Source organism: Blastomyces dermatitidis (genome assembly GCF_000003525.1).
Source record: "Blastomyces dermatitidis ER-3 genomic scaffold supercont1.1, whole genome shotgun sequence".
Taxonomy (NCBI): Eukaryota; Fungi; Ascomycota; class Eurotiomycetes; order Onygenales; family Ajellomycetaceae; genus Blastomyces; species Blastomyces dermatitidis.
This window is the reverse complement of record NW_025544774.1, coordinates 924,109-938,048: the sequence shown is the minus strand read 5'-3', so window position 1 is coordinate 938,048 and position 13,940 is coordinate 924,109. Positions and strand designations below refer to the sequence as shown.

The following is a 13,940-nucleotide window of genomic DNA, read 5'->3' as shown; positions in this document are numbered from 1 at the left end:
ATGAAATTTAGGATGTAAGCTCATTGTATTGCGTAACCATCTGGTGTCAAGCTCTGAAGCTCATTGATATAGACCAGATATGGCTTGTAATCACCCAGTGGCTAGCCATTCTCATTGATATTATTGTTTTTGAACAAAGCAGGCCATGTGGGGAATAAACATTACATCAATGTATTATGATGCTGCATGCCAACGATGAATTTCATCAAGTTAACCTTGTTGGCTCAGTCAGAATCCCCCGGGCCTTGAGTGTGTGATATGAACAACAAAAACAGGATATGTCTGTGTGGCATTCATAGAGCGACCTCGTCCTTCTCTTTTGTGAATTGCATCGAGGGCTGCTGACTGCAGAACATCTTGTACTCGCTGAACCATCTCATCGCTCCCTGTCTCCACCTGTGTGAGACTTCCGCTTGTAGAATCCTTCCACAGCTTGCAGGCTTGCGTCTCAACATCATCGAGAAAGCTGGTGGTGGTCTCGCCATCCCCAATATGAAGTGTGACCACACCAATCTGCCTGCGGGCTTTCTCTGTGGCCCCACGGTGACGGAATGTGGTGGTGGAAGGTGGGGTTGTGAGGCCAAAGCGTTCAACGGTACTATCCTCAGAAAGGATGAAGCACACGAATTGTGGCACCAAAGTTGCCAACGACGAGGAGTGCAGAAGGACCGCTAGAGGGGGTGATCATGTTCATAAGACGGGTGAGCATGATTATATGGGTTGAATGTCGTTTGTTAAACGAGAAGGTGTTGACTTTTGGCTAGCCTTAAGATCGTGTATTTAGAAGAAGTAAGATGCCAGGTACCCACCCGCTCGGATTGTCTGAGCTGGGAGGATAGAAGTTGGTTGGTCCAACTTGACGATGGAGAAAGAAAAGTTAGTGCTGGCTAGCAGCCTAGCAACCAGGAGGTCGCATCAGATGTGGCCCATGTGGGTTGGGTTGGGGGTGGTTGGTTATCTTGAAGCAAGCTACTCTACTCCGCAAGCTACCTAGGTAGTGGGAGCGGAAATAATGGATATGAGCGGAGGTCACGTGGGTAACAAAAGAGCCCTCATCGTCCTATCCATCATCCTACAGCAGATCGGGATCTAGAGGGTGTGGGAAGGCTTGTAACAAGAGTTACAGCTGAATGTGATCTTCAACAGTGACTCTAGCTATGTGCAAATGGCTGGGGACATGTAAGTTACTGGTTACCTAGCACGCGCATGTAGTTAGTCGTCAACCTCCGCTAACTAAGTTAACGTTAGCGAACCTCAAGGCGCCAACACATCTGGCCTGATTTGACAGAATGCAGTTGAATCCTTCCGCCCTAGTTTTACTAAGGACAGACGGCGAAATGAGGGGTTTTGGGGGGCTTCTTGCAACCATATGTTCGCCCTGCTAACGAGGCGAACAGGATATCTTCTTCTTCCTAAGAGATAGTTACACCTCCAAGTCTTGAGGAAGGGTTTACCGTGCATTATTTTCGCATCCAAATTGCCGTTGTATGCGACCCGTTCAGCCTAGCCATGGATCCTATCGGCGCAGTGAGCCTCGCAGCCACCGTGGTGCAGCTGCTTGACTTTGGAATCAGGTTGGTTTCCAAAGCACACGACATATACACCTCTGCTGAAGGAGCTGAGGTGCACAATATCGAATTGGATGCTATCGCCCAGAACTTAATGTCCTTAAATAGGCGGCTACAAAACAGATCTCGCAAAGTCTGCGCCTATGCCGTTTCCGAGGACGAGAAAGCTTTGGAGAGTTTGACCGTGCACTGTAACCAGATCGGCGAGGAGTTGATCGAGGCCCTACAAGCTGCAAAAGTGGAGGGCACTCATAAACATTGGAAAAGTGTTAGACAGGCATTGAAAAGCACTCTAGGTCGAGATAATATTCAGGAACTATATAATCGACTCAAACAATACCGTGAACAGATCGTCGTGGTTCTGCTTGTGATCACCAACGCCAAACAGACCACTCTCGACGAAAATGTGGACGCAGTCAGGCACGACATTATCGAGTCTGAGTCAAGAATTCTTGACGAAGCTCGGCAGACTCGTTTCCAGATCCTGAATGCCATCCGACACGCGAAATACAACCCCACCAGAGAAGAAGATATCTCGAAAGTCTCGCAATTACTATCCGAAATGGTCTCCCGTGGTTCGGAGAAGAAGATTAAGGAAAAAATCCTCGAAAGCCTGCATTACCCAAACATGCAAGACAGACGCGAATGGATTTCCGCTGCACATAAAAAGACATTCAATTGGACCCTGGAGGATAAAGCAGGCGAGCACATTCGCAGGGATAATCTGAAGCATTGGCTTTGCAATGGTGACGGTATATACTGGTTGAGTGGAAAAGCCGGGTCCGGGAAGTCTACCTTGATGAAATACATTGACCAGGACCGGCGGACTTTGCAGTATTTAGAGCAGTGGGCATCACCCCTCAAAATTGTGTTTGCGAGCTTTTACTTCTGGAACCCGGGGACCTCAATGCAAAAGTCACAGCTGGGTTTGCTACAGAGCTTACTCCACAAAATTCTGTCGCAGAGGCCTAATCTCATCCCGAAAGTCCTCCCAGATCAAGCACAGCTCTACAGTACCTACGGAACGACGAACTTCTCCTGGACGATTTCGCAGCTTACGAATGCATTCAAGTTACTTCTAGACACCAAGTTTGATACTAAGTTTTGTTTCCTCATCGACGGACTTGATGAATATGATGGCGACCACCAGGGCCTAGTCGATATGCTTGTAGCTTGTAGATATGAGTCAAGGTGACAACATTAAAATACTCGCCGCAAGCCGTCCGTGGCTGCTTTTTCAGGATGCGTTCCATGATTGTCCAAAACTTACCCTGCAGGATTTAACGCACGACGATATCAAGGCGTTTGCCCACGATTCTCTATACAACCACCCGAGGTTTTCACGGGCGCTATCTATGGAGCCAGAACGCGCACCCAAACTGGTGACTGAGATTGTTAACAAGGCCTCTGGCGTTTTTCTGTGGGTCTACCTCGTGGTCAAGTCGCTAATGGATGGGCTCACCAACGCGGACCGAATGCATGATCTCCAGAGAAGACTTGATCAGATCCCGGCTGACCTCGAGCAATTCTTCTTCCATATTCTGACAGGCTTAGACACGTTCTACCTCGAGCAGGCTTCGCAATTATTTCGCCTAGCACTCGAGGCCCCGAAACCTCTGGCAGTTTTGACGTTCTCTTACCTCGATGAGACTGACCCCGACTTTGCACTGAAAAGAGAGATAAAACCTATGTCAAGAGAGGAAGAGATTATTCGCTGTGAAGAAATTGAGCGGAGACTCAATAGTAGGTGCAAGGGCTTGTTAGAGTCCCGCAGTCGAAAGAGCTGTGATTCATACTCCAATATGGACGGAGTGGTGGATGAAATAGTCTCTTACGAGGTTGATTTCCTTCATCGAACGGTCCGCGATTTCTTACACACTCCAACAGTAGAGGTGCAGCTTGTCGCAGTGGACACTCCAGAATTTGATGCCAACATGACATTGGCTAGAGCGTACGTAGCTCGGATCAAAGGCCTCCGGCACTCGGCACATTCGGAGGGCAACTTCCAGGCCTTATGGGCGCTTGTATTTGACATGCTCTACCACATCCGCCTCGTGGGGAAGGATATCTCGCGGGAAGCACAAGTTAGCCTCCTAGATGAGTTGGATAGAGCCGCTGCTCATTTTCGAGAGGCCGCAATCGTGAAGAGACGTTGCGATCGAACCGCGCATTGGGTAAATACAGGCTACCGGTTCGGCTTCGAGCCGGCGTGGAATAACGATTTTACTACCCTATGTGTTCAATATGGGCTAATCCCATACATTGAACAAAAGTTATCCTCAGGGGCTTCGCTTCGCCGAGCTGGTAAGCCATTCCTGGCCTTCGCTCTGACCGCCACCACAAGCCCCGTTAGTGTCATCATTCTGAAGCAGCTGGAAGGTGTTCACTATCAGGAACCCAGGGTGAAAATGGTTGAATTTCTGCTTGATCGAGGCGCCACTCCAAACGACGTGGACGAGGGCGAGACTGTCTGGGTTCGCTGCATCGTGTCTATCTACCTACTCACGATCAAGGCTAAGGGCAAGTTTTCCGAACAGGCAAAATCCTGGTTCGAGATTACAAGGTTACTGCTGCTTCGAGGTGCGGATCCTGAGGCAATATGCCCGGTCAATATCCAAGGAAGGAATTCGGAGATAAATTCTACTAGATTACGTAGCGGGAAATGCACGGCTATGGAGCTCATCTCCATTGTGTTTGGCGGAGATTCCAGATTCGACATGTCCGAACTCGAGGATGTGATTGAGCAGCCGCAAAGGGCGCCACCGCTGCCACCTGCCCGATACTTGAGCGACTCGTATCTCCAAATACCTGGAACACACAATCACAACGGCACGAACGTTTCACGATCGCACTCTGCAGTGTCATCCACTTCGCATATAAGTTGGGACTCAGGAAACACTCAATATAATAATACACCAGGATCCTATCTCAACGCCGGGTCCTTAGCACCACAATACATATCCTACAGGGGTAGTCAGGAAGTCGGACCAGGCGGTGGAACACCGATTGTTGGAGCGCCGCCGTATATCATGATACCAGCGCCTAATAATGACTCTATTCCGGCCGCCCCAAAGAAAAAGAGACACTCACGACTATCAAGCTTATTCTCAAAAATAAAGCCAAAAGAAAAGACTCCGCCAGCCTAGTTCACCTACGCCTGTTTCTGCAATTTACCACTATCAGGGGACCTGAGACAGCATACCTATTCTTCCTTTTAAAAACATCGTCTAGGATTTTATGATGGCTTACAGGTACCTAAGTATGTATGGATCTTTATGCGGTTAGCCCTTGCAAGCCCAGAGGCTCTTATACATCCAGGCCGATCAGTTATGCCTTTACATTCCTCTCCTCCTCCCCCCTCTCCCCCCATACCTGGGATCGAAAACACTTTTTCCTGCTTGGATTGTTTCTACACCGGCAACTCCTAGATGGCCTCAGAAGCATATGTGGATTAAACTAGTTGGGTGCGGCCCTTACACATCCAGGAGCTGGTGCGACTTGTATTGGTAATGCTTTTTATAATTTCCCAAGTATTCTTTTTGAGCTAAATGTTTGCTAATTTGGAGTACTTCTACTAGGTCCCTGAAGGAAAATGGGGTACCTTGATGCTCACAAAATTGAATATGTTCCCCTCACGGCGTATATTATTACCGCTACTTAATTTCAGATTGAGTTGAAGGGGGCATCTCCGTTAGGATGTCCAGCGTTTCAGCCAACTCCAATCTCTTTCTCTCTATCTCTCTATCTCTCTCCCTCTCTCTCTTTTTTTTTTTTTTTTTTTCTTTCTTTTTTTGGCTAGGTTCTGAGTGCTGGTACTGTTGGAAATTGATAGCTGTTAGCTGGATGGAATTACAGACAACGCCCTCTTGCCATACCCTCCTATATAAGACAATGTCTTTTCTTTTTTACTTTTTATCTTACGATTGAGAGGGTTGGCTCTCCTGGTTCTCCCAACATATCTAATTGCACAACATACTGAGCTTCTCTTCACGCTATATAATCCGTCATATGAGCGGTGATAGCACTTTCAATACACTCCTAATAACGCTTCTATACTAGCTGGCGCTGACTCAGTTGTCCGTATCTCAGTCCATAATACCCTTCAGCTCTCGTCTATCTCATGCCAGAGTTACATATATGGACCTAGGCCACCCCCCTTTTTCCTTTACCACCGTTTCTCTCTTCCTTATTTGAAGAGGGCATATTATTCCCTTTCCATTTTCTACCAGGGACAGCCAGGCAGTCCTGATACCCGTATACTAAATACATAGATAGTACCACTAGAGAGCTCATGTTGCCCACTCCCTACCTATACACAATCTTCCCTATAGCGAGCTCCTCGCATTCCGCCTCCTCCCCCTTCCCAACAGACATGACGTGTCTCCGCGTCCCAAGCGGGCTAGCGTGGGCATTCACTCTCTTCCCCTCTCTCCGCCCTCTCGCCCTATTTAATCTCTGCGTCTCGCCCTATTTAATCTCTGCGTCTCGCCCTCTTCTTCTTCCTCTTCTTCCTCCTCTTCCTCCTCTTCCTCTTCCTCCTCTTCCTCTTCCTCCTCTTCCTCTCCTCTTCAGCCTACCGTTCATCATCATCTCCAGGTTCAAGTAATCGATCCTTTTCGTCATTCGTTAACATCGCACCACTCATCTTTTCGGAATCTTAATCTCAGCTGTTCGCAAGGCACAATCAGCGGCAACCTTCATCCTCTCTGCTTCCTGCAAGACGCGTCACGTCCACTCTATTCTGCACGCGGATCCTGACAGCAGGCAATATGAAGTCCCTCCTCGCCGTATGTGGCCTCGTTCTGGCCGTCACAGTCTCATGTCAGGACTTTAGTCCGGTCTTTAACCTTCCTGAATGCCCTGTAAGTGTCCAGTCGTCATATTGCACTGTTTTCGTCTCCCATGAGGGCCTTACAACAGACAGCTTGTTGACATGACTGACTGCTGTTCAGAGATCTTGCATTCTGGAGACCTCCGGAAGAGCCAATGAATTTGGATGTTCCCCTGGCGATGTTGCCTGCCTTTGCAAGAACGAGGAGTACCAGCGTGCACTCATGGACTGCGCTAAAAAGTGCAAGCCTGAAGATGTCGATGCCATGACAAAAGCTGGTCGTGAGGTCTGTGACAGTGCAGGTACGTGTCAATCGACCGCCCCTTTTTTACTTTTTACTCCCTATTATATTTTTAGCCTCTTTGATCTCACGAACGATCGTTAACGTTCTTGGTATATCAGGAGCCCCTGTTCCTCCCGCGACTGGAGCAGATATCACCATTCCCTTTCCCACGGCGGAAGTGCCGTCTTTTCCGCTTCCCGAAGTCCCTTCACTCACCACACCCCCTTTTCCTGAACTTCCCTCGGTGACCATGCCCCCTCTTCCCGAACTTCCCTCGCTCACTGTCCCCCCTTTTCCTGAAATACCAAGCGTTCCACCGATTCCGTCCATTCCAAACCTACCTCCCAATGTCGAGGGCGAAGGCACCGTGATTTCGAATACGAACTCCATGTCCATTCTCCCGGTCGAATCGAGCGGCATCACCTATCTAGATCCGATTTTGACGCCTTCAGCAGCAGCTTCTAGCGGGAGCGCCGAACCTTGGCCTGGAGCTGCAAATTCGCTCTCACCAATGCATAATGGTGCTATATACATCGGCCTCCTTGCGCTGGTTCTTTAAATATCTCACCAGCTGGACGGGTCATCTCGATGTATCTGCATTTCAGAGAAGCCGCCTCATGGTCATTTCCTAGCCATGTTATTGATTTCACTTTTTATGTTGCATCTCCTTTTATTGTCGTCATCTAATTTGCCATGAACTGCTGTTTCCCCGCTCCTTCGTTAATATCTTCACTGGCGGAGAATATGAAATAATGGGCATCCAGATATATGACGTGACGCTCTATGCTATTTAACCGTGCATCGTCACCCTGTTGACCACAGAGGGTCTTGCAAAATTCCCCATACATATTTTACCAAACCCACACAGATGTCCTACTCACTTAGGTACAAACACTATAGCGCAACCACCAATATACATTACCATACCATGCGCAGCCGTGAAGTCCCTCGAGCTTTCAGAGAGCGGAATCGTAGCTTTCAAGTACAGTACATTCTCCACGTTTTGAAGACTTGATTAACAATTTTGAAATTCATGGCGTTACACCTGTTTTTGGGCGTAGTTATGTGATTCTCCGCCAGATCTGGTTTTCCCGGGATCAAATCCACGGACCGGTGAGCAATCTCAATACGTCTAGGTCGATTTCAGGAGGGGCAAATCGCGACATCACGTGATCTATTCCGCCCAACGCGTCTCGGCACGTCACGCACCGCAGCTACCTGCTGGTTGCCTGAAAAGCCTCTGCCTCGCATCAACAACACCGACAACATCAAGATCCCGGCATGAACCAGCAGATAAATACACCTTGAATTCCCGCCTTCTCCCTCTCTTCACTCCTTTCGTTAATAATTGTCCACCTTCCCTTCAACGTGTGCTCTAGATTGCATGCACCTAACGTCCTCAGATCTTGCACAATTTCGAAAACCTCACGGCAGCTCCAATGGCCTAAATAAAAGACTAGATAGCAAAAATATTTCCCAGGTGAAATAACATTATATATAGCCATTGATCCTCCTCACCCACGACGCCGGAGGAGTTACGAGGAAAGTCAAAAAAATAAAAAAAATAAAAAATAAAAAAACAGATCCATTTATGCACCACCCTCCCCTCCTCTTCCCGCGCTGCAGAATCAACCCGACTCATTTCAAGGCTACACCACATAATTTTATTCCACGGAGCCAACTCCCAATCTGGCGCCGCCCCATCGCGAGCACGCCGCGCTACGAGGGAAGAAATAGACCGTTCTCCATCCTCAATTGCACAGCAGCAGCCGGTATCTCTCGTTCCCGGATTGGGAAGCGCGGATTTTGTGCCTCTTCTGTTCTTACTTCGGTAATCGTCCTGCGAAATAAGAGCTTGACGACTAGACGTGGTGGAGCGGAGATGGCGCAGAAAGGAGGTGGTGCGAGACAGGCTACTTTGGGGTATGTTCGCGATCCGCAGTTAAGTATTGGGTGCGTTTGGGGATGTGTCTTTGTGTGAAGGGGTGGGGTTGGTGTGTTTGTTTTAACCTATGTTGTGTTGTTGAAGGGTTCCCCCCTTGCGAATAGATCTTAAGGGCAATATTGTTTTCTTTTTATGGATAAGGGGTTTGTTTTTGGCATATTTGCTTTTAGGTGCATCGAGCATTTGCTAATCTTTATATCCCCCATTTTTGCAGGAAGTTCTTCGGTGCCAATGCTGGGTCTGGATCGCTCCCGAAAAAACAGTCCACTCTGACGTTTTCGAGGCCAGGCAGCAGAAGGAAGCAAGAAGATGGAGCTGCAACAAAGACAAACGAAGCAGAGGTACTAGAGAATAACGATAAGGATGTGAATATGGATGATGTTGCGACTGGCAAGGAATCAAAGGTCGAGAGTAGTAAGCGCAGTGAGACTCCTGCTGTCGAAAAGGAGGAGGATAGCGCAGGTGAAAACTCGCGCAGCGGTAGTGACTCTCCAGAATCACAAAAGCTAAAACGGGAGAAGAGTCCCGTGGAGGAGAGTGAAGAATCCGATGTTCAACCAGTCACGAAGAGGCGGAAGCGTGCTTCGCCCGAGAAGAAGCGTGTATCTTCAAACGCAAAAGCTGCTGGCAAGAAAGCTGCGGCTTCTCCGACACAAAAAGTGCGGACAAGATCTCCGAAGAAGGTCAAAGAAGAAGTTACGTTTGAAGACAAGGAATCCTCATCCGCTGAACAGGAGGATGACATTTCTGAAAATGGTGATGAACTAGCCGAAGAAAAGCCGAAGATTGCTCAGAAAAAGAGAGAAATGGTCCAACATGCATTGAAGGACTCTGGGAAGGATCCTTACCCTGATTGGAAACCTGGAGCGCCCGTGCCATACGCGGCGCTCTGCACGACTTTCTCCCTCATTGAGATGACTACTAAGCGACTAATTATATTATCTCACTGCTCTCTTTTCCTCCGCCAAGTTCTTCGTCTTACGCCAAATGACCTCCTCCCAACCGTTCAGCTGATGCTCAACAAGTTAGCCGCCGACTACGCCGGCATCGAACTTGGAATTGGCGAATCATTCATCATGAAAGCCATTGGCGAATCCACCGGCCGCAGCCTGGCAGTTATCAAGGCTGACCAGCATGAAATCGGCGACCTTGGCCTCGTGGCCGCGAAGAGTCGCTCAAATCAGCCAACCATGTTCAAGCCGAAACCACTGACGGTTAGGGGTGTGCACGAGGGCCTCCTTGCCATTGCTAAGACACAGGGTCACGGATCTCAGGAGAAAAAGATTTCCGCTATCAAAAAGCTCTTGTCGTCTGCTGATGCTGCTTTGGCAGGAAAGGGGCCGAAAGGGATTGATATCACACACAACAAGGGCGGGCCAAGCGAAGCTAAGTTCATCATTCGTTTTCTCGAGGGTAAACTGCGTCTTGGGCTTGCGGAAAAGACCGTACTCGTGGCGCTGGCACATGCGATGGTGGCGCATGAGGTTGAGGTACAGGGCAAAAAGGCGCCCAGCACTGAAGAGCTGGCCAAGGGTGAAGCTATTCTTAAGTCCGTGTATAGGTAGGAATCTCCCCCTTGTCCATCCCCAAGTCAAGTTTTATGTTAACATATTCCGCCCCTTCTTTTTTGCCCGTTATCTAGTGAACTTCCTTCGTACGAAGTCATTATCCCCGCTATGCTCGAGCATGGAATCTTCAATCTGAAGGACAAGTGCAAGTTGCAACCCGGAGTTCCCCTGAAACCTATGTTGGCCAAGCCTACAAAGTCCATCACAGAAGTTCTTGACCGCTTCGAAGGCAAAAATTTCACATGCGAGTACAAGTACGATGGTGAGCGGGCGCAAATACACTACGTCGCCCGTGAAGAAATACACAAATATGCTTCGACGGCGTCAACCTTACAAAAAGACGGGGAAGGCATCTGTGCCATCTTCTCGCGGAATTCGGAGGACTTGTCAAAGAAGTATCCGGATATCCTTGGTAAGTTGGAGAGCTGGGTAAAGAAAGGTACAACTAGTTTCGTGCTGGACTGCGAGACCGTTGCGTGGGATATGGTCAACAAGAAAGTTTTGCCATTCCAGCAGCTCATGACGAGGAAGCGGAAGGATGTTAAGGCAGAGGATGTCAAGGTTAAAGTCTGTGTTTTTGCGTTTGATTTGCTATTTTTGAATGGACAGGTGAGTGCTATGTACACTATATATTTCTTTTCTTACTACTCCCTAAAATCATTGAAATTCCGTGAATGCTGATCCATCTTTGTAGGCGACTGTGAAAATGACCTTACGAGAACGAAGGGCTCTTTTGCACGAGGCTTTCACGCCAATTGAAGGCGAATTTGTTTTCGCCCAACACGGAGACACTAATGACCTCGATGAGATCCAGACCTTGCTTGACGAGAGTGTAAAAGCGTCATGTGAGGGTCTGATGGTGAAAATGCTCGACACCGAAGAAAGCGGTTATGAACCCAGCAAACGCAGTCGAAACTGGCTTAAGGTATGGTAAATATAGATATGGCCCCTAGCTCAAACCAACTACAGACACCACAGATTTCTTACCAATTTAAAATCCTATAGGTTAAAAAAGATTACCTCGCCGGCATCGGCGACTCTCTTGACCTCGTCGTCCTAGGCGCCTACTACGGCCGGGGTAAACGTACATCCGTCTACGGCGCTTTCCTCCTAGCCGCCTACAACCCCAACACGCAAAACTTCGAAACAGTCTGCAACATCGGCACAGGCTTCTCCGAAGCGCTCCTCGAAGAGCTCCACAAAGCCCTTTCCCCGCTTGTCATCGACCGTCCCAAACCATTCTACGACCACTCTTCCGTCCCCAAGGACCAGCCGGACGTCTGGTTCGAACCCAAGTATGTCTGGGAGGTGAAGGCGGCAGATCTGACGCTTAGTCCGCGCTACAAGGCTGCGGCGGATGAGGTTATGGGTATTGCTAGCGCTGGCAGTAACGGGACGGTTAAGGGTATTTCGTTGCGGTTTCCTAGGTATATTAAGGCTCGGGATGATAAGAAACCTGAGGAATCGACGACGACGAGGCAGGTGGCAGAGATGTATCGGAGGCAAGAGAGTGTGAGTAAGGACACGGCAGGGAAGGGAGGGGTGGACGATGATTTTGAGTATTGAGTCAGTGGGATTTGCCAGATTCAGGTTTGCGCCACTTTGTATATTTTTTGTTGTTGGTTGAACGATACCTTGAATCTTCATGTTTTGTCATGAACGTGTATGTTGTTATCCTAGGATTTCATCGATGTCACTTATTTATATAACTATGTTGCGATGAAAATGGAAGATGGATCCAGAAATATGGAATACCGAACATAGCGGTCCGTTGGACACGGTCGACTAGCAGGAAGATCTCGTCTCCGGGAATAGAAGAATGAAAGATAGAAAAATAACAAAGGAAAACACAAGCGACAAGACATGTCTAGTAGCAGCAGTGAACAGCATGACAATATCCGTATGAGGAGACCAAACACAACACCAGTGCCCGCAGCCCGAAAACCAAAAAGAGAAAGCAGTCAAAACATAGAATAATAGAGCGTACATTTACATTTCATTCCAATTCGTCACGCGTCCTTTCCCAGGCTCTCCTTGTCCAACCCAACCTCATCTCTCGCCAGGTTCCATCCCCAATCAGGCCCCCCAAACTCACTCACCCTCAAATTTCCTCTTCGCTCCCGTTCCAATCCCATTCATTCCGGACCCCGCCGAACCCCCTCCGTTCGGCACCACACCCCTCCTCCTCCTCTCCTCCTCCACAGCCTTATGCCTCGCCATGTCCGCCTCAGCCTGCCTCCGCTTCCAGGCCACCTTAATCGCCGGCGCCGCGCGGATCAAATCTTCCTCATCGACCCGATCCTCGATACTCTCGATCACACTCTCGACCGTCGAGATGTGATTCGCATCCGCCTTATCCTCGCGTAGCCGCATGAAGCGCCAGCGGTGCTGCTCGTCCTTGTAGCACTCGACGATGGAATCGTCCAGCGGCTTCTGCATCGCCTTGAGCGCTTCCCATTCCTCCTCGGTGACGTGCATGGTGGCGTAGGGGATGTAGTCGTTTGCCCGTCGCACGACGAAGAGGTGGCAGATGGGGATGGCGTCGTAGTCCGGGTAGGGTTCTGCGGTACCACCACCGTCGCCGCCGTCGCCGCCGTCAGCCTCGTCCGGCTCGACGAGGGGAAATTGCAGACGCATGCGGAAATCGACAGAGTTCTCTGCCGGCGGCTTCCATTTGAGGGTGTTCTCATCAGTGCCGATTTTGTAGGGCGTGCTGCGGCAGGTGAAGATGAGGCCGTCGTTTCCGTGGATTTTCTTCACCTTGGGTATTATTTCGCGGAACATCATTTCGAGGCCGTAGCTAAATTGGGTTGATTTGTCCTCCACGGCGAACGCGCGGTGTTGCTTCTCCGACGGGTATTTCTTGTACATGGCGTTGTAGGGCTTGAGAACTTTCTCTTTGAAATAGGCTAGCCGTTTATCGAGCGTGCGGTGCATTAGACTCGTCCCGTCCAGCACGAGACAGTCGAAAACGTAGAACTTCAGCTGTGACGAGCCATCTTCGTAGGTATCGATAACCAGTTCCCCATCGATGATCGTATCTACATGGAAACTCTGAAAGGTATCATCGTCCGGGAGCGGGAAATGTAGACCGGGCACGTATCTATAGTCATTCTTGCGGTCGATGAGGTAGTGGATTTCCGGCGTGTCTGAGTCTGGGTCCCCGCGGGCAAAGTAGAGAAGACACCGGATCCCATCGGTCTTCTCGACCACATAGTAGTCTGCCTTTTGTAGTTCGACGAGGTGTCGCGCGGCAAAGCTTACGGGCTGTGCGCCGGGGAACCCTAGCGATGCGCGGCCTAGAAGATGTGCAACTTCTCTGCGGAATTGGTCTGCCAGTTGTGGCTCGGCTTTTATGCCGACTTTGTCCAGGTCGGGGACGTTGAGGTTGTTCATGCCGCTTGTTTCCCGTGAGTGTGACGGGCGGAGAGATGGAGGGAGGAGGGTTGGGGTGCCTTTGAAAGGCTGCGCTGGGAGGGGTCAAGCAGGAATGAAGAATCGGCTCGTATGGGCGGGGGTTAGGAAAGTCGCGATAGGGAATGATGAAGGGACATACGGTCGGTAAAGAGAGGGATAATTGCGCGGTAAGTAATGTTACAAATAACGGGTAGATAGCTTCTGTCGCGGAAGCGGAAAAGCAGCTAGTTGTTTGAGTGTTGGAGGGTTGATGTCGGGGATGAAGAAGTCGGTGCCTGAGGCTATGAATCGTGGGTAGTGGCTTACTTTAAAATCAATTAATATTTCC

General features: G+C 49.3%; 5 protein-coding genes across 5 annotated transcripts; 3 read left to right on the top strand and 2 right to left on the bottom strand.

The window, feature by feature from the left end:
• Positions 1 to 228: 228 nt before the first annotated feature.
• Positions 229 to 1,208, bottom strand: BDCG_16058 (uncharacterized protein; the record flags this gene model as incomplete). The annotated part of the gene is made up of 2 exons (XM_045425332.1): positions 229 to 671; positions 1,196 to 1,208. 2 exons carry the CDS (start codon positions 1,206 to 1,208, stop codon positions 229 to 231), a joined length of 456 nt encoding a protein of 151 aa, XP_045279019.1.
• A 301-nt stretch (positions 1,209 to 1,509) lies between these two features.
• BDCG_00104 (uncharacterized protein) lies at positions 1,510 to 4,724 on the top strand (the record flags this gene model as incomplete). Its single annotated transcript, XM_045415610.1, has 2 exons — positions 1,510 to 2,736; positions 2,810 to 4,724. The coding sequence occupies 2 exons, from the start codon at positions 1,510 to 1,512 to the stop codon at positions 4,712 to 4,714; spliced, it is 3,132 nt and encodes a 1,043-aa protein (XP_045279018.1). The 3' UTR covers positions 4,715 to 4,724.
• A 1,613-nt stretch (positions 4,725 to 6,337) lies between these two features.
• BDCG_00103 (mold-specific protein) lies at positions 6,338 to 7,241 on the top strand (the record flags this gene model as incomplete). Its single annotated transcript, XM_045415609.1, has 3 exons — positions 6,338 to 6,430; positions 6,521 to 6,701; positions 6,802 to 7,241. 3 exons carry the CDS (start codon positions 6,338 to 6,340, stop codon positions 7,239 to 7,241), a joined length of 714 nt encoding a protein of 237 aa, XP_045271524.1.
• A 1,032-nt stretch (positions 7,242 to 8,273) lies between these two features.
• Positions 8,274 to 11,763, top strand: BDCG_00102 (DNA ligase 1; the record flags this gene model as incomplete). Its single annotated transcript, XM_045415608.1, has 5 exons — positions 8,274 to 8,635; positions 8,842 to 10,188; positions 10,270 to 10,804; positions 10,890 to 11,120; positions 11,201 to 11,763. 5 exons carry the CDS (start codon positions 8,274 to 8,276, stop codon positions 11,759 to 11,761), a joined length of 3,036 nt encoding a protein of 1,011 aa, XP_045271523.1. The 3' UTR covers positions 11,762 to 11,763.
• Positions 10,694 to 13,904, bottom strand: BDCG_00101 (mRNA guanylyltransferase). Its single transcript, XM_045415607.1, has one exon. It carries the CDS (start codon positions 13,589 to 13,591, stop codon positions 12,287 to 12,289), a length of 1,305 nt encoding a protein of 434 aa, XP_045271522.1. The 5' UTR covers positions 13,592 to 13,904; the 3' UTR covers positions 10,694 to 12,286.
• Between the last annotated feature and the right edge of the window lie 36 nt (positions 13,905 to 13,940).